General features: G+C 46.3%; 1 protein-coding gene across 4 annotated transcripts in view; it reads left to right on the top strand.

Annotated features, from left to right (window-relative positions):
* The window catches only part of SLC4A3 (solute carrier family 4 member 3), a 45,481-nt gene extending 26,464 nt beyond the window's left edge, over nucleotides 1–19,017 (top strand). For 3 of the 4 annotated variants that reach the window (XM_081839155.1, XM_081839154.1, XM_081839157.1), the window contains 17 exons: nucleotides 1,581–1,732; nucleotides 2,405–2,585; nucleotides 3,341–3,476; nucleotides 4,013–4,193; nucleotides 5,000–5,099; nucleotides 6,213–6,397; nucleotides 8,178–8,394; nucleotides 8,694–8,918; nucleotides 10,329–10,477; nucleotides 11,742–11,936; nucleotides 12,119–12,325; nucleotides 13,045–13,134; nucleotides 14,344–14,510; nucleotides 14,982–15,235; nucleotides 15,623–15,792; nucleotides 16,086–16,259; nucleotides 16,626–19,017. In XM_081839155.1, coding sequence (XP_081695281.1) covers nucleotides 1,581–1,732; nucleotides 2,405–2,585; nucleotides 3,341–3,476; nucleotides 4,013–4,193; nucleotides 5,000–5,099; nucleotides 6,213–6,397; nucleotides 8,178–8,394; nucleotides 8,694–8,918; nucleotides 10,329–10,477; nucleotides 11,742–11,936; nucleotides 12,119–12,325; nucleotides 13,045–13,134; nucleotides 14,344–14,510; nucleotides 14,982–15,235; nucleotides 15,623–15,792; nucleotides 16,086–16,259; nucleotides 16,626–16,703 — 2,861 coding nt within the window. In that variant the 3' untranslated portion in view covers nucleotides 16,704–19,017. The remainder of the gene's footprint in view (nucleotides 1–1,580; nucleotides 1,733–2,404; nucleotides 2,586–3,340; nucleotides 3,477–4,012; nucleotides 4,194–4,999; nucleotides 5,100–6,212; nucleotides 6,398–8,177; nucleotides 8,395–8,693; nucleotides 8,919–10,328; nucleotides 10,478–11,741; nucleotides 11,937–12,118; nucleotides 12,326–13,044; nucleotides 13,135–14,343; nucleotides 14,511–14,981; nucleotides 15,236–15,622; nucleotides 15,793–16,085; nucleotides 16,260–16,625) is intronic. The other variant, XM_081839156.1, reaches the window with a different exon arrangement.
* Nucleotides 19,018–20,719: the final 1,702 nt, after the last annotated feature.

Below are 20,719 nucleotides of genomic sequence, written 5' to 3'. Positions count from 1 at the left end.
TCGTCTCATCCTGCAGGGCTTTTGCATTCTTAACCTTTGATAGATTACACCCTAGGTATTTTATTTATTTATGTGAGGGAACCACAAAGCAAAACAGAATAAAGTTTGCTCTGTAACATCTCATCTTGTGAAACCAAGTTCAGCCTTGTGTATTCTAAACTATGCAGTTATATGAATGATCTTGTCACTATGTGATAATATGCAAACAGCACACATATGTATATGAATATTTAGTTCTTCTAAAATGTGGACTGTTTTCCAAAAACATGCTGATCAGAGGGGGCAAATTATAATATTTCAAAAGTATGACAATCAGATGTCAAGATGTTTGCTGTGGGGAGAGTCAGCCTGATACAGTGTTGGGCTAGGACTAGGACGATCCGGGTTCAAATGCCAACTCAGCTACAAAGCTCACAAGGTGACCACGGGGCAGTCACTCACTGCCTAATCTGCCTCACAAGGTTGTGGTGAGGATAAAATGGGAGCAGGAGAATACTGTGTACTGCCAGAGCTTCTTGGAGAAGATGTTGATAAAAAATGTAATAGATAAAATAATAAAGGGTGTGCCTGTATACCTGTGATACAATAAAATTCCCTTCCTATACTGTCACTTACAAAGCCCTGAAAACCCCACTCCCTGGCAGCCACAGATAAGCACATTATGTGCCCCCACTGCCTTGGCATTGTTCCTGCAGCTTCCAGAAAACAAACAGCAACAGCAAATTGTAGCTGAGCAGAGGTTTTGCCATGCTTCATGGAGTATATCACAGTAGTCATCTGTGCCTCTCTTGAGATAGAGATCTATTGCATAAGCACCTGCACCTGCTCAAGTAGAGTGTTCAGGGACAAATGTGTGGGAATAAAGCCTCTGTTTCCTAGCTGTGTTGCAAACTGCTTCACAGTCAGAATGTAGAGTAAGACAAGGACAGAGAGGGGCCATTGCTCAGTGGTAGAGCATTTGTTTTGCATGCAGAAAACCCCAGGTTCAGCATCCAGCATCTCCTGTTAGAAGCATCTTAGGTAGAAGGGCTGGAGAGCTGCTGCCTTTTGGAGTAAACAGTACTGATCAAGATAGATCAGTGGCCTGGCTCCTTGTGGGACATTTTCATAGCTACCTTGAGACCACAGAATCCTGAAAAGAGAGGGGCTGTGTATGCTCTACTTTAAAAAGGAAACATAACACCCCTAGTCCATGCCCAGGTTATCCAAGCTGTGTACTGAGAAAAGCTTAATTCTGTGTTTTGTGTTAAGCAAATTAAAATGAATAAGCTCATTTTTCATTCTGTTTCTTATAGACATGCTGAGGAAGGAAGGAGCTATGCAGAATGCTGCCTCCATGCCCCAGCTTGAGCTAGCAGAAATTTTGCTCATCCCTCTTCTGACTGCTAAGTTTTCACCTAGTATTGCTTACCCATCTCTTAGGGCTAGAAACATGGGGCTGAAAGCTGAGCTGCTCAGATTTCTGACTATGCTCCCATGGCTGTAGTCATGGCATACAGACAACCTTGGCTACAGAAGGACAAGTTGCTTTTCCCTTCATTCTTCTGCTTGCCCTTGCTCCTGCCCTGCCTTTTTTCTAGGCCACCGTTTTGAAGATAATCCAGGAGTAAGAAGACATCTGGTTAAGAAACCCTCCCGGAGCCAGACTACCAGAAGCAGCAAAAAGTCTTTGACTTCACAGTCTGTCAAGAAAAAGAAGAAGAAGAAGAAGCTTGACAGGAAACCCCACGAGGTAATGGCCCTGCCTTGTGGAGACCTCACAATCTACAGGCAAAATTGGTAGCTTCAATCAGGTGCTGGCCATGTTGCCTGCTGGTGAATTGCTTCCCACAGAGGCAGTAATTATAGTCATTATAAGACTGTGTGACCCAAAAGTGAGGCTGAAGCAGTGTCTACAGAGTATAGGTAAGTAGTCTTATCCTAATCTGTGTTCTTTGGGTCTCCCTTGATACAAGATGCCCTATTTCAAGAGGAGAAATGGCTGGCCTGGAAGGGGAAACTAAGGGTTCATTCACATTTTCTGCTTGTGCCATGCCTAGAAAGCACAGGTCCAAGTAATTTTCCCTGAGGGAAAGCAGAAGTGTGGATGAGCCCTAAATCTTTAGAGACAGTTGAGATAATATGAATCTAGACCTCCTCCAGTTATATTCTTTGTGTACGCTTGGCCCATAGGCTGTATCAGATCCACAGGATGAAGGCAGGCACATATTTCCTCTGAAGTTATCTCTATTCTCTCATAGCAGGTCTTAAGCATTCTGTCATCAGCAGGGATTTCTAGTGCTAAGAGGACAGAGCTAAAGAGCACCACCCCACAACAGCAATAGGTGCTAGGTAGGCTATTCTCATGAAAGAACTTGGGCAGAGGAAGCAGCTGCAGTTCAGTTCCCTTTCTTTCCTCTGACAGGTATTTGTGGAGTTGAATGAATTAGTGGTGGAGAAGAACCAGGACATGCACTGGAAGGAGACAGCGCGCTGGATCAAATTTGAGGAGGATGTGGAGGAGGACACAGCACGATGGGGGAAGCCTCATGTGGCTTCACTGTCCTTTCGCAGCCTTCTGGAGCTCAGGAAGACTATTGCCCATGGTGAGTAACCAAGGTGGGGCTGGGCTTTTGTCCTGAGATGTATGTTGACAAGACCTTGATAAAAGCCATATCCCAACCTGCAAACAAAAGACACAAATCAACAAGATCTCTCATGATTCAGACTCTCTCAAGGGAAAGAGAGAGAATGGTAGACAATTGTGGGTTGTCTTCTGATTGCCAGGATATCTTTTCCATCATTCATGGCAGCCTGGTCCTGCAGCTGAATGTGCAACACTGAAGTCTTGGGCTAAGAAGGAGGCCACCAAAAAGGTTTGCTTTTTCTCACAAGAGGTTCAGATCCAATTGAAGATTTAGGGCAGGATTCAACTAAGTTATTGCGTGCAAAGAATGAGGTCCACCTGCACAATGGGACTTCCCTCCTCCTCCTCCTGTGCACTCCCTATGCCCCCTAAATCTGCTCTGGATGGTTGAGGGAGCCCCTAGAACAGGTTTAGGATGTGGGGTGGGAAGGTGAGGGGGAAAGTCCTGTTGAGGGAGAAATACCCCATGGGAGATTAAGTGATGTGTGAAATCCCATGCAGTGGGGTACAGATACATTTTTGTGAGTGAGCAACATAATGCCCTGAGTCATTGAGATAAAGTACTGTTATTGCTGTCAGAAGCAAAGTGGTATGAGCTAAAATTTCCTTTGCACAGGAAAAATGATAGGAGACAACAGTCTGAGATACTTTGTGCCTGAGAAATCTCTTCAATGATCTTACATGACCTAAACCTATTGGTCTTCCTGATCCCAGGAGCTGTTCTGTTGGACCTGGAGCAAACAACATTACCTGGCATTGCTCACCTGGTGGTAGAAACCATGATAATATCAGACCAGATCAAGGCCGAAGACAGAGCCAATGTGCTCAGGGCCCTGCTGCTCAAGCACAGGTAAGTAATGTGCTGGCATGAGAAAGACAGCAGGTTGGGCTTTGAGTGGCAGGGTCACATGTGGAAGAGCTGCTGAATGTTAAGGAAGAGTGAACAGTGGTATAAATACATAAAAGACTGCACAAAAAGACCAGGAATGGCAAGAGGGAGGTGGGTGAGAACAAGATAATTTTTTGGTGTGGAGCTGATGAGGTTCCTGAAGTCCTCTTAGGAACTAGAGATACATAAAGATGTTGGCTGTCTTAGGGTAGTGAAATGGATATCTCTAAGTGAAGTTGTGGTGATGAAAGAAGCTCATAGCTTAAGATATATATGGGCAGGGAGACCAGGACTTTGTGGTATATAAAGGTCAGGAAAATGGGGATACGGAAGCAGGGAAATAGATGAGCAGGGATTTGTTGCTGTGGACACAACAGGAATAAATGATGTGAAAGGCATATTTTCATTTTGGTCAAGCTCTGAGCTGCAATAAACTTTAGCCGAAGAAAGCTGGCCACTGTCCTGTAGTTCCTTTAACATCCGCATTATTTCTTCAGCCACCCTAATGATGAAAAGGATGTATTCTTTCCCCGGAACCAATCCAACTCCAGCATGAACTCTATGGTAGGAAACCACCATCACCACCACAACCATGCAGTTGACACATGCATGCCATTGATGGGGGAAGAGCGCATTGAGATGACAGAGCCCAGAATCCATGACCCTGATTATAGAGAGGTGAGTGAGGAACAGGCATGGAGAGCTGAATTGTTCTGAAGAGTACTGTATTTTTCCGTGTATAACACACCCCCATGTATAAGACGCTCCCTATTTTGGGGGACTTAAAATTAAGAAAATGGGGGAGAGATTGCCCCCGTGTATAAGACTACCCCCCTTGTAAACATTTTTTTAGTAAATGTTTAGTCTTATACACAGAAAAGTAAATGTCTAGTCTTATACTCAGAAAAGTACGATAAGTAGAGTGAAATCTCTGTGTGAGCTAAAGAAAACACTGAGACCTTCATTACTAACTGGGCCTTGCTAAGAAATAATGAATTCAAAGCAAGGTGCAGAGATTTCAATGTTTTCCACAGCTTACTTTATTTCTGCTGGTCACAGGGAAGGAACAAGGAAAAGTAAGAGAAGTGGCATTGGTCAAGAGGTGGGGGGAAATACTTGTGGGAGTCATTGGCCTAAAGGCTTAGGAACTCTCTGAATTTTCTTCATTTTTATTACGATGTATATATATCACTTGATTGTAAAAAACACACAACTTCAAAGCAAGCAAGCAAGCAAGCAAGCAAGCAAGCAAGCAAGCGAGTGAATGAATGTTATAGCATACGTATGCCAAAACAATCGATTTCTAAATTTGCCTTAAATGAGCATTTAGAATCAGAGAGCAGCAGGAAAACTATTGGACTTAGAATGCAGCCTGTCTTTTTATGGCCCTTTCATTTAGAGAGCCAAGTGGCACTCCAACAGTGTGGGGGGTAAATGTTTTCATAGGCAGCCCTGGCTAATGAGAACCTTTGTTGTTGAGACAGAAAAACATGCACCTTCACAGCTCTGAGGGACATCGTCACAAATATCTCAAGCTGATGGAGAAGATTCCCGATGATGCAGAGGCTACTGTAGTGCTTGTTGGTAAGGAGCCCTGAGCCAAAATCTAGTACTGAGGCCTTGAGCAGGCTTACATCAGGAGACCTGTGGTTTTAACAACAGTAACATTCTTCCTTTTCCTGGCATTATCTAATGGGGAGTTCAGGGGTTCGGTGCTGCTGCTACACTGGTGGAGCAGCCATCTTAACCTATACTCTCTCAGCCCAGGTGGGGAGGGGTTCAAACCCCACCATGGGGTAGGAGAAGTACTGGTAATATGGCTCCACTCACCTTTCATATGCCTGGCTGAAAACTGTCTTGGCAAAGGCAAAAAAATGTATTGGCCAGCATATTTGAAGTTTTCTGCTGCTGTGCTTGTCGTGACAGCAGCATCTTTTGCATTTTGTCAGTATAATCGAGCTTCTGTCAGGTACTATAGCCCCTCAGTTACAGCAACTCAAGTATAGGATTGCTTGTAAACTTGCTCAGAATTTCTAGGTCAGTCAGAGGTTCTTGATAGTGAAAAGACAATTCTCTAGTAGGTTCTGCTTAGCTGTGGTATGGATGGAGGGAACTCCAGAGAAGCTTCTGAATTTGGCCCTTGGCTTTGTTGAGGTGGCTTCAGAATTAGATCAAGATCACCTCATTAATGGAGATGTCATTTTTCAGCTACAGTCTTCCCCACTTCTGCAAAAATAGGGAATGGGGCAGTAACCTCAAACTCTGCATACTCAGATGTTGCATCCTGTGTTACTCACACTGCCCACTGTTAGCAGGTGTTGTAGAGAGGGCACTGCCAGGTGGTACTTGCAGCTAAGGGCTCATCCACATCTCTGTTTGCCCCACCATTTTCTCCTGGGAAAACCCACAGCTTACCTCCAAATTGGACCAAAAGGAAATCGGGTTTTCTGCAGACTGCTGTTTGTTCCAGTTCAGCCATAAAAAGCATATTTTCCAGGGGAAAGCTGTAGGGCAAATGCAAAACCACTTGCAACCATGCCTAGAAAGCACGGGACAAGGGGAAGTGTGGACATGCCCTAAGTGTGTTCATATGTGTCATTTTGCCAAGTCTCCCTAAACCTGGAGCATGCTTCCTGAACCCAGAAGCTTGTTGCTTCCACACTGATCATCATGGTCTTATGCTTCCCTTCCTGATAGGTTGTGTTCAGTTCCTTGAGCAACCAACAATGGCTTTTGTCCGTTTGAATGAGGCTGTGTTCTTGGAGTCAGTCCTGGAAGTCCCAATCCCTGTTCGCTTCATCTTTGTCTTGCTGGGGCCAAGCCAGTCCAACATGGACTACCATGAGATCGGACGTTCCATCTCCACTCTTATGTCAGACAAGGTGAGGAGGAGCTGAGTGTTGGTTCAGGCTGGAGAAGACACGAGAAGGGTAGCAGCAAAGGTGCTGAAAGATGCATTAGAAAGGGAACAGCATGAAGACGCAGCACAATGCCAAGGGAGCACAAGTCAGGAAGGGTTTGTAGACTTGTTCCATGCCTATTAAGCACAGGTCTGAGTGGTTTTCTGCTTGATACGCTCCTTTCCCAGGGAAAGCCCACTCTTTAGTGCTAAACTGGAGCAAATGTCAATGAGGAAAACACCCGAATTGCTATTTGCTCTGATTGAGTAGTTTTCTGGAGGACAGGGAGGGCGGGGAAGCAGCAGGACAAAAGGAAGCATGGATAAGCATGGTGGGGGCAGGCTGGGAGGCAGGGGATGTTTGCTCCCCTCTGGCATCACCTTTGTCAGCCAATTGATCCAGTATTTCTGCACCACAGACTGCTCTGTGTATGAACCCTCTTCCCTTTGCCTCCAGCCATTTTCCTCCTTTGGATGAATACTCTGCTAATGATTTATGCATGCCCACACGCCCCCTGACTTGCCAGCATGGGGGATGTGGGGAACTGTAAATATGCATGGGCTGTGCAGTCTGCACAGAGGAAGAAATGCTCCCTTGGAAGGACTTCTGATGCACATTAAAGCATAGAACCCAGGGAAGAGGAATGTGTTGGGTGGACATGCCCTTTCAGATGCCCCAAATAGCTCAACTGGTGCATTCTTTTACCATGCTGTCCAAACACACTCCTCTAAATATCAAACATTTTTCTGAAGGCTCTTCCCCACTTGCTAGAAGTTGTTTTTATTTGCTTTGAAATACTGTGTCCTGAATTGGCTTCTGAAGAAGGTATGCTAGCAAACTGACCATAGCAACTTCCTTAAAAAAAAAACCACGTTATTGCAATTTTTAATCTTACAGTGCATCCCACTGTTCATAGGATAGAATAGGTGCAAGTCAAACACATTCAACAATAAATTGTTAGTGAGAGAATAGAAGGGACATTATATACTTTTGTGCACAGACAACCAAGAAAAAAATACATGGATATCCACTGAATAAAAATTTCATTAGATTTAGTGAGCTCATGCTCACAGTAACAATGCCATATATATGGGATATATGGGATGCGGGTGGCTCTGTGGGTTAAACCACGGAGCCTAGGGCTTGCCGATCAGAAGGTTGGCAGTTCGAATCCCCGTGACGGGGTGAGCTCCCGTTGCTCAGTCCCTGCTCCTGCCAACCTAGCAGCTTAAAAGCATGAAGTACAAGTAGATAAATAGGTACAGCTCTGGCGGGAAGGTAAACGGCGTTTCCGCGCACCGTGCAGAAGCAGCTTGGTCATGCTGGCCACAGGACCCGGAAGCTGTATGCTGGCTTCCTTGGCCAGTAAAATGAGATGAGTGCTGCAACCCCAGAGTCACCCACGACTGGACCCAACGGTCAGGGGTCCCTTTACCATATATATATATATATGGCACTCCAACAATCTCCCCCAGAAGGCAAAATAGTGTTGGTGATATGCCAGGACAGGAATCAAATGAACAGGGATAGGTGGAGCATATGCTGTTGCCATGACACTGAATTAATACAGCTGTCAGTCTGAACTGAGAAGAGAGTTACAGGGTCCTTTGATGACACTGAGATAATATTGGCTTTGAAAGTAGATTGATGAGCTCGTCTTGGGTCTGAGACAGCATCACCAGGCAATGTTATACTGGAGGACAGAGGATAAGTGATGGGCTGCTCTCTGCCTAACTGACCATCTTCCCTTGTTGGCTGATAGCATTTCCATGAAGCTGCTTACATGGCAGATGACCGCCAGGACCTGCTCAATGCCATCAATGAGTTCCTTGACTGTAGCATTGTCATCCCTCCATCAGAAGTGGAGGGGAAGGATTTGCTCAAGTCAATTGCCACCTTCCAGAAAGAGCTGCTGAGGAAGAGGAAAGAGCGGGACCAGAAGAAGTCCATCAAAGAAGGGAATGTTCAGGAAGCCAAAGGTCTCTTCTCTCCTTGCCTTTTGTACCTTGCCATTCTGCTTCATGGCCTGGGTAGGGTGGGTGAGGAAGGATTAGCACAGTCCATGTCTTGCCTCTGCATCAGCTCTAAAGAGACACAGCACAATTTTGTTGATGCTGAGGGAGGGGGCACTTTCTGAAAGTTGGAGTAGGCAGGGATGAGGAACCTGCATCCGCCCTGTCTAGGGATGCTGGCGGCTGGCACTGGGTGTGAAGGTATCTTGCGTCTACTTCCCTCTCCCTTCCCCTCACCCCCCACCATGCTGTTCATGTCTTTCCAGAGATCTGTGAGGTAAAAGCTGAGGAGGAGGAAGAAGGCGAGGAGGAGGATGACCCTCTGAAGCGCACTGGCATTGTCTTTGGTGGTTTGGTGCGGGACATAAAGCGCAGGTACCCCAAGTATCTGAGTGACCTCAAAGATGCCCTGCACAGCCAGTGCCTCGCAGCTGTGCTATTCATCTACTTCGCTGCTCTCTCCCCCGCCATCACCTTTGGGGGACTGCTAGGTAATGAGTCCACCCTCCTCTTCCTTCCTCACCTCCCCTGCCCCACCCTAGTTCCTTGCTCAAGCTGGTTCCTGTTCAGCTAGGCTGCCCAAGAGATTGAGCACATTAGTTTAATTTTTGCCTGTGCTTATACTGGCTGGGATTGGTTCATCTGTGCCTGTGCCCTTGCTGGGCAAGTGGGTGGGCTCAGTTGGCTCTTGCTATGTTCAGATGGGTTTGGCTCTGTCCCATTGCACTCTTGCCTGGCTCTGGGGCTTTCCAGTCTATGCATGTTCCTTTCCTGTTCTCTATGGTAACAATAAAAGCATTTTACTACTCTTAATAGTCACTCCCCAATATTGCTAATTTGCATGCAACCCAGAGTCCTAAATTGGATGGGCAGAGGCCAGTGTAGGACAGGAGACGGTCTCAACAAATCTCTGCAGAGAAACATCAGTAAAGATCAAAATGGCCTCATGTAACCCAGCAAAATGCTGGGGGCCAAGGCTTGCATGTGGACATTGTGCTCATATCCCTGAAAGCAAAAAACAGTGCACAGGCACTAGCCCTTAACCATCTGGGGTTAGGAGAAAGAATTTTTTAATGGTGAGAAGAATTGTCCCTTTGTTATTTAAGCCCAATTACCCACAATCCATTCTTCTATACGTGTTCATGGGCACCAATGTATTTATTACTTCTTAAGCACTTGATGCAACAATATTGCTAAAGCTAGGTCTGATTTTGATCAGTTCCTGGATGGGGGACTCTGCTTGCAAATCCTATGTATCTTGCCTTAAGTTCCATTATGGAAGAAAGGTGGGATATAAATGTAAAGAAATAAATGATTTTTAAAAGATGTCATATAATATAAAAATAATAATAACTGTAACAGCGTCATATATCCATTGACTTACATTCTGCACTTTTCTCTCATATTAGAGGTAGATCCAGACATCAGTTTACCCTGCTCCAACAGGGTGGGTACCATTTTCCCTAGGACACTTACTCTTCAGAAAACTCAGTTCCTTTCCCCCCATGTTTATGGGTAGGGACCAGTGCAAACACTTCCAAGAAGGTAACTGATATAAGCAGAGGATTCAAAATCTCTGCAGCTAGAATATATCTCCTATCACTTGCTGGACTCTCTAACAAGGGTGTATTTCTGTACAGGAATGCATTCTGTGATGGAAATTATCTGTTAGAATTTAATATGAGGGAATTTGCTCATGTTGAGGTTCCTTGGCCTAACTGTTCCACAAAATTATCCAACAGTAGCGTATCTGTGCATGGAGGGACTCGTTGGCAGTGGCAATTGAGAGAAAAGGCTATGAGTTTTCTCCTGTGGTGAGCCCCCCCACCAGGGGGATCTGGGCACATGTTTCTGTCTGCCACTCTGCAGTTTGTCCCAGAGACATTGCTCTTTCTCTACAGGTGAGAAGACAGACGGTCTCATGGGCGTTTCGGAGTTGATCATCTCCACCTCAGTGCTGGGCATGCTCTTTTCTCTGCTGAGTGCCCAGCCTCTCCTTGTCATTGGCTTCTCAGGGCCTCTGCTGGTCTTTGAAGAAGCTTTTTACAAGGTATCTGTAAACTGGTGTCTTCCTTGGTTCTACATTGCCACTTTCACATGCAGATGTCCCACATACTGCAAGCTGCTATGCACTGCTTATGAAGTGCCCATATAGGACACTATAAGGCTTAAATCTGGCCTAATTCACACATTACTTGAGTGGTGAGGGTGTCACCAAAATTCCAAATGACACGGGGGCAGAACTGTGTGGGAAACTGTTTTTGTTAACTTATTTTCACCTATATGGATGGGGTTTTAACTACCGCAGTGGAATCACCTAAAAATGAGAGGTTTGTGTTCCCATGTACATGGGAGTCGCTGTACACAAATGGATTTATTTCCTGCTTACATGCTGATCCCACACTGCTTAGGTAATAACATAATTTAGTGACTTCAAGGCTGGAATTGACTCCATGCTGAGAGGTGACTCCTCTCAAATAATCCCCATCATCTTCTGCACCCTCTCAAATCATCACAATAATCTTCTGCAGCCCGTGAATAGGGCTATTTGGTTTATTAAACAATGTGCCTACGTTATCCTTGTTGAGGAAATGCTATGCCCATACCAGAGAGCACCACTGCACAGGGTAGGAGCATGTGCTCTCAGTTTAATGATACAGGATGCATGCATTGCTTTAACCAAGGAGGCCCAACTGCCTCAATCTGTCATGGTGGGCTGAAAGAGTAGTTATTGGCCAACACTGCTGCTATTTCTGTTGCTTTGGGCATTTCTGATCTTTGCTTGCATGGGAATTTGCCCACAGAGTATCCCTGAGTTACCTCAAGAGGGTTTGGCAATTATGGTGGGGCAAGACTCGAGCACAAATTTCAAAAGTGTTTGGTGATGGGTATGCAGTACAGTGTTTATGGTGGATAATACTAAAATGTGCCTCAAAATAGCCTGCTAACGATTTGGTAGCGCAAGACACTGGATGCTGATGACCATGTAACTGAACAGAGGATGAAGCCTGATGATTTCCTTTTCTTGTTGGGTTGTTTGGCACCTCCCCTCCATCAAACCAGGAGGGGTTTATAATGCCTCAACTGCAGGCTTGCATACTTCCCAGAGGGGTTGCGCTAAAACTCTATTTGTGTTGCCCTCCTGGGGCTGCAAACACAGTGAGCTTGTCAAATACATAACAGTCTGCAAAGTTTAGCAGGCCACATGTTGTGCAGACTTGCTCTTCAAAATGAGCCAAGGTGCAAAGAATGGAAGAGAAACATGCTCAAGCCAGTTCCCTTATTTCTGTCTCCTCTGTTTCTTTTTTTGGCAGTTCTGCCAGAGCCAGGGCATCGAGTATCTGACAGGCCGAGTATGGATTGGCCTCTGGCTTATTGTCTTCATTTTCATCATTGTGGCCGCTGAGGGCAGCTTCCTAGTGCGATACATCTCCCCCTTTACCCAGGAGATCTTTGCCTTCCTTATCTCCCTCATCTTTATTTATGAAACATTCTACAAACTTTACAAGGTGAGCTTTGGATCTGGATCTGCCTGGCTGGCCTGCTGGTATCAACTCTGTGCCAGCATTATGAGACAAACTGTGGGTTATTGATGACTTCTCGCACACCACCCTTTAGTAGGAAGATTAACAACTCTTTCATCTTTCATGGCTGTCTGTAAGTGTCCTCTTTTCTGACACTATATTCCCAGGTATTTACAGAGCACCCACTACTGAGGTTCTACCCGCCAAATCTTCCAAGAGATCTAAATGACAGCACATTGCCTCCTGATTCCATGGCTCTTGACGCTCAGATGCAGCCAAACACTGCCCTGCTGTCCCTCATCCTCATGTTGGGAACCTTCTTCATTGCCTTCTTCATGCGCAAGTTTAAGAACAGCCGTTTCCTAGGAGGAAAGGTGAGGCTAAGGCCTAAATAGCAAGAAGTGTGGTGGCATTTCCCCATACAAACATCTAGCCTTTCCATTCTACATGTTCACTGAAGCAGGGTTTTTTCCCCTGTACTAAGAGCAATAATAGGTGGAGATATTGTTCTGATCCCCTTCCATGCATAGCTTTTTATGAAGAGAGCCTGGCTCTAGTCAATACCACGGAGGTCAAAGGTACATTACTTCCCCCAGGATGCTGAAGTTCAACCACAGAAATGCAGAGGCTCAGCCGGATACTCCACAGGGTACCTTTCCTCAACAGAGTGCTCTTCAGATGTTTTGGACTCCAACTCTTACCACCCTTGGGCTCCATGGCAAATAGTAAATGATGTTGGTAGTTCTAGCCCAAAACATATGGAGGGCACCAAGTTGGGGAAGGCTGCTCTGGGGCATGCCCAAATGTTATCAAGATACCATTTTGAATCTGGCTGGCATCCCCATATGACTGACATATAAGGTGGCCAGGGACTGGCAGTGTAGTGGTGGAGAGAAGGGTCAGACATCTTAGCATCACCTTTAGGAACTTTATTTTACTATACCAAACCTCATCACAAAGCATTTGCAGGCAGAGTCATATGGTGAGAAATTCTTCAGTGGATGAAAGACCAGATAGGGTTTTTGGGCTCAGCGCCCAGCAACATCTCCAGCATGCCCTGTGCTTACTTTCATCTCCTGTGCTTGGTCTGTAGGCCCGACGAATCATTGGAGATTTTGGAATCCCTATCTCTATCCTTGTCATGGTTCTGGTGGACTATACTATCACTGATACATATACCCAGGTAGGTACTGCCTGTTCCAACTCTTCACCACCCAGTGGGTATGAGGACATGTGTTTTTCAAGGAGTTTGGACTTTAATCTGAGACTTGCATTGTCTATGTGGGTGCCAGCATCTGTGTCTTCTCGATCAGTGTAAATTTCACATGAAAGCAAGACTTCTAAACAGGAAACAAATCCAGTTCAGGCCATTCCGTGAGTTACATTGTTGAATGTGTCCCTGTTACCTCTAGCTGGATTGTCTGTGGAATGTATAGTCACCTAAGGACAGAATGCATGTCTGGCTAGGCTTCCAAATAGTGTCAGATGCTATATTGGCCTAGGGTGTTCAGGTTGGCTGCGGTGGCTGTGCTGAGAGAGGCATACATGCCTTTAGTGTGCATACAAGCTGTAGTTTGGAATTGCTATCTACAACTGGTAGTTTTATCATGTTAGGCTGGGATTCCTTCTAATCTGCAGTAACTTCAAAATGGGGCTGTGTTTAGGACCATCAGTCTTTGTTGAGGACCACCAAGAAAAGATGCAAAATCTGCCATGTGAAAACTTCTGTGATCCCTGATCAGTGTTCTAAACTAGAAGTGGAGCAAGGGAAGTGGGATACAGTGGTACCTCGGGTTACAGATGCTTCAGGTTACAGACTCTGCTAACCCAGAAATAGTACCTCGGGTTAAGAACTTTGCTTCAGGATGAGAACAGAAATCATGCGGTGGCGGCACAGCGGCAGTGGGAGGCCCCATTAGCTAAAGTGGTGCCTCAGGTTAAGAACAGATTCGGGATAAGAACGGACCTCCAGAACGAATGTAAGTTCTTAACCCAAGGTACCGCTGTATTACAACGCAATGTGGATGTTCTGCATCCCAGCCACATTTCCCCTGTGTGACTGCACAACCCATCATTATATACATATAGAGAAGCAGAGCCCACTGCAGACAGTGCACAGGTGTACTACAGCAGCTATGGGAATTGAGCAAGCTCAGTGAATGCATCTGAGACCCATTAAGACATACACCCATACGCCAGTACAGGCATGTCCAATTAACATGACTTTGACATAGATGCCAAAATAGAACAGCACATTCCAAGCTTTCTGTGGCATTCCTAATGGAACTGGGACCTACGGGTGAAGGGTGGGTAATAAAGTTCTTGTTGATTATGATATCTATTCCATGCAGAAAACAAGACTGATGTCTTTTCCTCCATGTTGTCACCACAGAAGCTGAATGTTCCCTCAGTACTGTCAGTCACAACCCCCAACAAGCGTGGCTGGTTCATCCATCCCTTAGGAAGCAACCAGGTGTTTCCAATGTGGATGATGTTTGCTTCTGCCATCCCTGCACTTCTGGTCTTCATCCTTATCTTTATGGAAACCCAGATCACCACGTAAGTGCCAGGCCTCCACACTGGGGGCCAGCTCATTCTGTACCTATCACCCTGTAGAAATGCTAAGTAAAATTAAATAATTGCAGCAGCTATAATTGGAATTGGTGTTGGGTGGGAAGAGAAGTCAGAATCAAGGGGATAGGCAGAGTGACCCCTTCTGAGGGGATGTGACAGCAGGCTCCTAACTTCATTTGTCCTTGCTGTCTACACTGAACAATAAGGGACTACTGTTTCCATAGCTCCCAGGAAGTCTTTTCTATAGTGGGATGCATATTATTTGTCTTGTATGCTCCCTTTGCTGACCACATGCCTTGATTCTTCTCCCAATTAGAAAGAGCTGCTGCAAAAAATAATAATATTAAATTCAAAATACTGTGTGCCACTGCTCCCCTTGCTACAGCTAAAATCTGTTACGTTGGTGACTGAAACTCATGTTTGTTCTGCTCCCCTCCCTTCCTATCTCCTTTGCAGCCTGATTGTCAGCAAGAAGGAGCGGAAGTTGATAAAGGGATCGGGCTTCCACCTTGATTTGCTGCTCATTGGTACAATGGGAGGGCTCTGTGCCCTTTTTGGGCTGCCTTGGCTCACGGCTGCCACGGTCCGCTCAGTCACCCACGTCAACGCCCTCACAGTCATGAGCAAGGCCATTGCACCTGGTGAGAAGCCAAAGATTGAGGAAGTGAAGGAGCAGCGTGTGACAGGAGTGCTCATCGCTGGCCTTGTTGGTGAGGTCCACACAGAGGAGCTTGTTCTCTGAGGTGGTTGTGTGCATCTTAGCTCATTTGAGCAACCTGAATTTGTTCGGCATTCATTCCCCTGTGGTGTAGTGACACTCTTTACTTGTGGCACACTGTGGTGGTGGTGGGGTGGAGCTTATGGGAACATGGCTCCATGAAACTAGTGGACACATACAGTAAAACAGTGAGCCTGCAAATCTCCCTGTTCTTTCTAACCATAGTTCTGTGTCTCTATATTAAAGCATCGGGCCTATTCAGTATATATCCAGGGGTGTACATGTCTGTCAATGTCAGGCATTGTCCCATGTTCTGATCGTGAAGTATGGGTGTACTTGTGTGTAGAAAGAGAATTCAACACTGTATCCTGCTCTTCAGGCCTGTCCATCGTGATGGGGAATGTACTACGCCAGATTCCATTGGCTGTGCTGTTTGGGATTTTCCTATATATGGGTGTGACGTCACTGACTGGCATTCAGCTCTATGAGCGGCTCCTCCTTATCTTCATGCCATCCAAGCACCACCCTGATCATGTCTATGTTGTCAAGGTAGGTGCACTGGGGGAGTGGGGAGTGATGAAAGGGGTGGCAAGTTCAGTGGGTGGCAAGTTGAGATGGGCCTGAAAATAAAGATGGGGAAGGACAGGGGAAAGGCATGCAGTGGCGGGCTTGACTGGCATGGGGAGGAAACCACTCACTGAGTGGTACCAGCACAGCTTTATGAGAGATAACCCTTCCATAGAAGGGAATGGAGTATTACACTGAAGGTCTGGTACTTTGTCAAGTGCTAAAAAATAGAGCTGCCCAAAGAAGGGTGCATCATCTGGCTGGCTTACCTTTAGGTGAAGACCTGGAGAATGAACCTGTTCACATGCATCCAGCTAGCCTGCATTGTGCTGCTGTGGGTGGTGAAATCCACTGTGGCATCGCTGGCTTTCCCATTTGTCCTGATCATGACAGTCCCCCTGCGACGATTCCTGCTGCCACGATTCTTCCATGAGAGAGAACTCAAAGCGGTAAGCAAACACCATTGCCTGATGTCTTAAACTGTTATGGGAGTCCCAGTCCTTATTCAGCCAAGTGGTATGCATCAGATTTGGTTAAATGGTCAATATCATAACTAAAAAACTTGGCATCGTGATATAATGTTTGAAGCTGGAGAGCAAGAGACTCTGTTGTCACCTTCTTTACTGTCCTGCAGTACTGTATTGGAGAACCAGTTTGGGGGGCGTGCATTGTGAATTTTCCCAGAGACCACCCAAACCTGCCTGTAGAATCATTGTGCTCTGAGGTCTCTGCTCTGAAAAAGAGATGGCCTTGTACCACCTTGTATTTGAATGGCTGCTTAACTCCTTTCTTCTGTCCTTTCCTCCTGCTTGCAGCTGGATTCCGAGGATGCAGAACCAAACTTTGATGAAGATGGGCAGGATGAGTACAATGAGCTTCACATGCCTGTGTGAGAAGTTGGCATGTGTCTACTGGCCCTGGTACTCCCTAGGCTTCATGGGATAAGCCTTCTTTCCTTGTGCTTTCCTTGAACAACCACCAACCTGAAGTGGCTTTGAAATGATTGTGGGCCTGGACCAACTGGCAGCTGTGTCATAGCCCTTCAAGTAAGCTCCAGGCCACAAAGGAAGCTTGGGCCAAGCAGCGCAAGAGATGCTGCCTTCTGGACAGACAGAGAGTATGGGGCCAGCACCACCACCCCCCATTTCCCCCAAGCAGAGCTTGCTGGTGTTGGTGCTGTGCCATGTGTAGGCCAGAGTAGGTACCTTAGCCAGCTCTCATTAGCCTCCTCCCCTAAGAAGAGAAGTAGACTGCACTGTTTTGCTAAGGGGAGAAAAGCAGCAGGCCAGCAAAGGAAAAGAGCAGCTAGGTCCTGCCAGAAATGCCAAGCCTGATAGCATTCAGGCAGAGCCAACAGATTCCTGGAGTGGGAGATTTCACATGCACCAACTGGTCTCTCCATGCTGAACCATTGCCATTCAGTCCCATGACTGTGCCCATGAACATTCAACAGCCTGTGGTCCACCTGCCATTCTGAATGATGTCCTTAGCTAAGATTTCCTGCCCACAAAAGACTCTCAACCTCTTCCATTTGAGGAATGGCAGTGATGATTGCTAAAGCCAGTAAACTGCTGGGTGAGTTAGCAAGGGCCTTATGCACCGATTTGCTCTCAAGTATAATGCAGGTACTTGTGCAATATCCATGTGCACATGCGTCTGCTTGTGCACAGTGCTGTGCCTGTTCTCACCATCTCTCAGGACAGCTGTAAAGGTTGCCCAAAGAGTAGACAGTGATTTGTGAAGTAGATCTCCACCCCTCAGACAGGAAAAGGAAGTGCAGGTAAAACTTGCCAACAAAACCTGGAGACCAGGAAACAGCTAACCTAATGATTGAATGAAGACTATGATCATCTCACGGTCAGGAAATCATCACACAGATTTGACACCACTCTTGTGGCTCACTGCCCTCTTCAGGCCCAGTGGAAAACAGGAACTCCCAACATCAGTGTAGTAGGCAAGCTGCAAAAAGCCACACCAGATACAAACACTGGCACCTTGGCCTTTGGTCAAGCCTTTGGTGGTCACCTTGGCCTGATCACATAACAGAACCTCTTACCTATTGTACTAGACTTTGTGCTTCAGACTACAACTCCTCCTTCAGTATTTCCAGCTTCATTTTGTTTCTTGCTGTAGCCTCTTCCTCACAGCTCCTGCTCTATTCTCTATCCTCCGCACGGCTATAGCATTTCTCACCTTGTTCTTGCCTTGTAGTGGCCCCAGCTTGAGCAAGATTCACTCCCAGATCCAAGTCTCCAGGAGGCCACCCCCTAGCCTGGCCTTGGCAACTGGAATGGGGATGGCTCTGAGGAGGGCTGAAGTACTCTGCCAATGTGGCATTGAGCCATTGCACTGTATGAGCCCTCTGTAGCACTTGGGGATTCTCTTCATTCATCCCTTGACATTTCCAAGTTGATGGCCTCCCATTCCTAGCTCCTCCTCAGTCCTTCACAACCACTCCCCCAACACCACCATCAGCCGCCTTCTTGTACTCTTAAACCCTGCTATTTTCATATATCCCTTCAACTGCCATATAAAGAAAATTCAGATTTTTGTGATAGGACTAAATTTCACAGAAATATACATTTGTTTCAGTCACTGAATCTGATTTTTAGAAACAGAATACTGTGCTCCCTCGTACTTCATTGGTGAATGTCATGTATCTAGTCCTGGGCACTGCACAGGTGGTGTGTTCCATGCGGTTGAGCACATGCACAAACACCATCAGTGCAAGGTTTCGAAGAGCTGCTCTCCCACTGGGCCATCACATGGGGACTCTACACTGTGATGTCCTGTAGCTAAATCTGTTCTGTTAGATTACGTATATGGAATAATGGGGTGTGCAAATGTGCCAGCTGTGACTCCTGCCGTAGTCAGGCATAAAACTATGTGGATTAAGAGTTTGGCTCATGGAACTACTCCGGGCCATTGCTTGTTCCCTGTCTATAAAATGGAGGCTGTCCCTCCCCACCTACCTCAGGGGCTGCCTGCTGATGGCTGGGTAGTTATGAGGCCAAATGTTTTCCTCTACTCATTCCCAGCTGGCTGCCAGCCTGCCCCACCCATAGACAGTGACCTCCATTGTGCCCTGCATAGCCAGGATTAGGAAACTTGAACTGTTGGGGGCAAAGTCCCTGGTACTCTGCCTGTGCATTACGACTCCTCTGAATGTAATAGAAATGGATATGCACCAATAAACCCTTCACTGGAGCATTGTGCCTGGGTTCTTGTTCTGCGTACCAGAAACAGACAACTCAGGAAGGAATAGCCACTCAAGTAGGATCATAGGAACAAACTGGAGTATGGTAGGCCCTTCCTAGCATGACATGGATACATGTATTCTTAACGTAAGGCAACATGAGAGATTCCAGCAATAAGGCCGTGTGGAGGCATAGCTTGCTAACTAGGTCTGTTTCTAGAAAATGCACATCCCTGAGCACACATCCCTGTTGCTGGAATCTCTCATGTTTCTGAAGCCTCCGTCCAGCATATTAACAAATTGATGTCTGGCTGACAGTGTCTCTTCAGGGTCTCACTATCAAAGCAAAAAGGTCTCACTATTGAGGCAAAAACTAACATCAAATCATCCCTCCACTTAAATTGCACATTTAAAGCTGGATTTCCCCCCTTTACATTGCATAGAGATGCATGTAACAAAGCAAAACAGGCTGCTTGTAAGGAAAGAGAGGGGAAGCACACATCTGGAACCCTGCAAGTGTGTTTGTGGAGTAATGTGAAGGCAGGAGGTCCAGCAGAAAAGAAGTGGGCAAGGGAAGGGTAAAGAGCCCCTCCTCTCCACTCCAAATCATCCTTTCTCAAAGCTGCTTTTCCCTAACAGAAGTAGCCACCCTAGCTTTGTTAAATATGGTTGTAAAGTGCAGTTCCACTCTAAACAAGTAGTTTTTCGCAGCCTTCATGAATGCCTGCAGGAATAACATTCTGTAGGCAATTTCCCTCCAAACACCTGGGCTGTGCTATGAATGGCCCTTCTCTGTTCCCTTCTCAGAAGGAATGAATTCTGGTGAAAATCAGGGCTTTCTCAGATGCTCTTGGTGGCAGAGACTGGTCAAACAGCTCTCAGGCTATCATCAAGGGCAAATTTAATAACATACAATTTTACCTCGGCTCCCGAACGCCTTGGGAGTCGAACGTTCCGGTTCCCAAACAATCGAAAACTGGAAGTGAGTGTCCCAGTTTTCGAGCATTCTTTGGGAAGCTGAACGTCTGACGGGGCTTCCGATTGGCTGCAGGAGCTTCCTGCAGCCAATCAGAAGCCATGCTTTGGAAGTCAAACGTTTCAGAAGTCAAATGGACTTCTGGAACAGATTCTGTTCGACTTCCGAGGTACGACTGTATTTGTTTTGAAGTTATAACACCACTTTGCATGTATATAGTGCTTTTCAAGTGATCAAAGCCTTTCCCATACATTACATTGTTATGCCTTTTAACAGCCTTGTAAGATGTCAATAGGGTGGCGCTGTGGTCTAAACCACAGAGCCTAGGGCTTGCTGATTCCCTGCGAGGGGATGAGCTCCCGTTGTTCGGTCCCAGCTCCTGCCCACCTAGCAGTTCGAAAGCACATCAAATGCAAGTAGATAAATAGGTACCGCTCCAGCGGGAAGGTAAACAGCGTTTCCATGCGCTGCTCTGGTTCGCCAGAAGCGGCTTAGTCATGCTGGCCACATGATGCAGAAGCTGTCTGCGTACAAACGCCGGCTCCCTCGGCCTATAGAGCAAGATGAGCGCGCCACCCCAGAGTCGTCCGCGACTGGACCTAATGGTCAGGGGTACTTTTGCCTTTACCTTAAGATGCCAATAATACCACCTCCATAGTATAGACTGGAAGCTATAGGGAAGCTGTGGCTCTCCAGAGCACTAATGAGGAACCTGTGGCCTTCTACAACTACAACTT

The sequence above is a fragment of the Podarcis erhardii genome, assembly GCF_964252035.2.
Source record: "Podarcis erhardii genome assembly, chromosome: 1".
NCBI lineage: Eukaryota > Metazoa > Chordata > Lepidosauria > Squamata > Lacertidae > Podarcis > Podarcis erhardii.
Note: the sequence above shows the minus strand (reverse complement) of the source record. Positions and strands in the feature narration are given on the sequence as shown.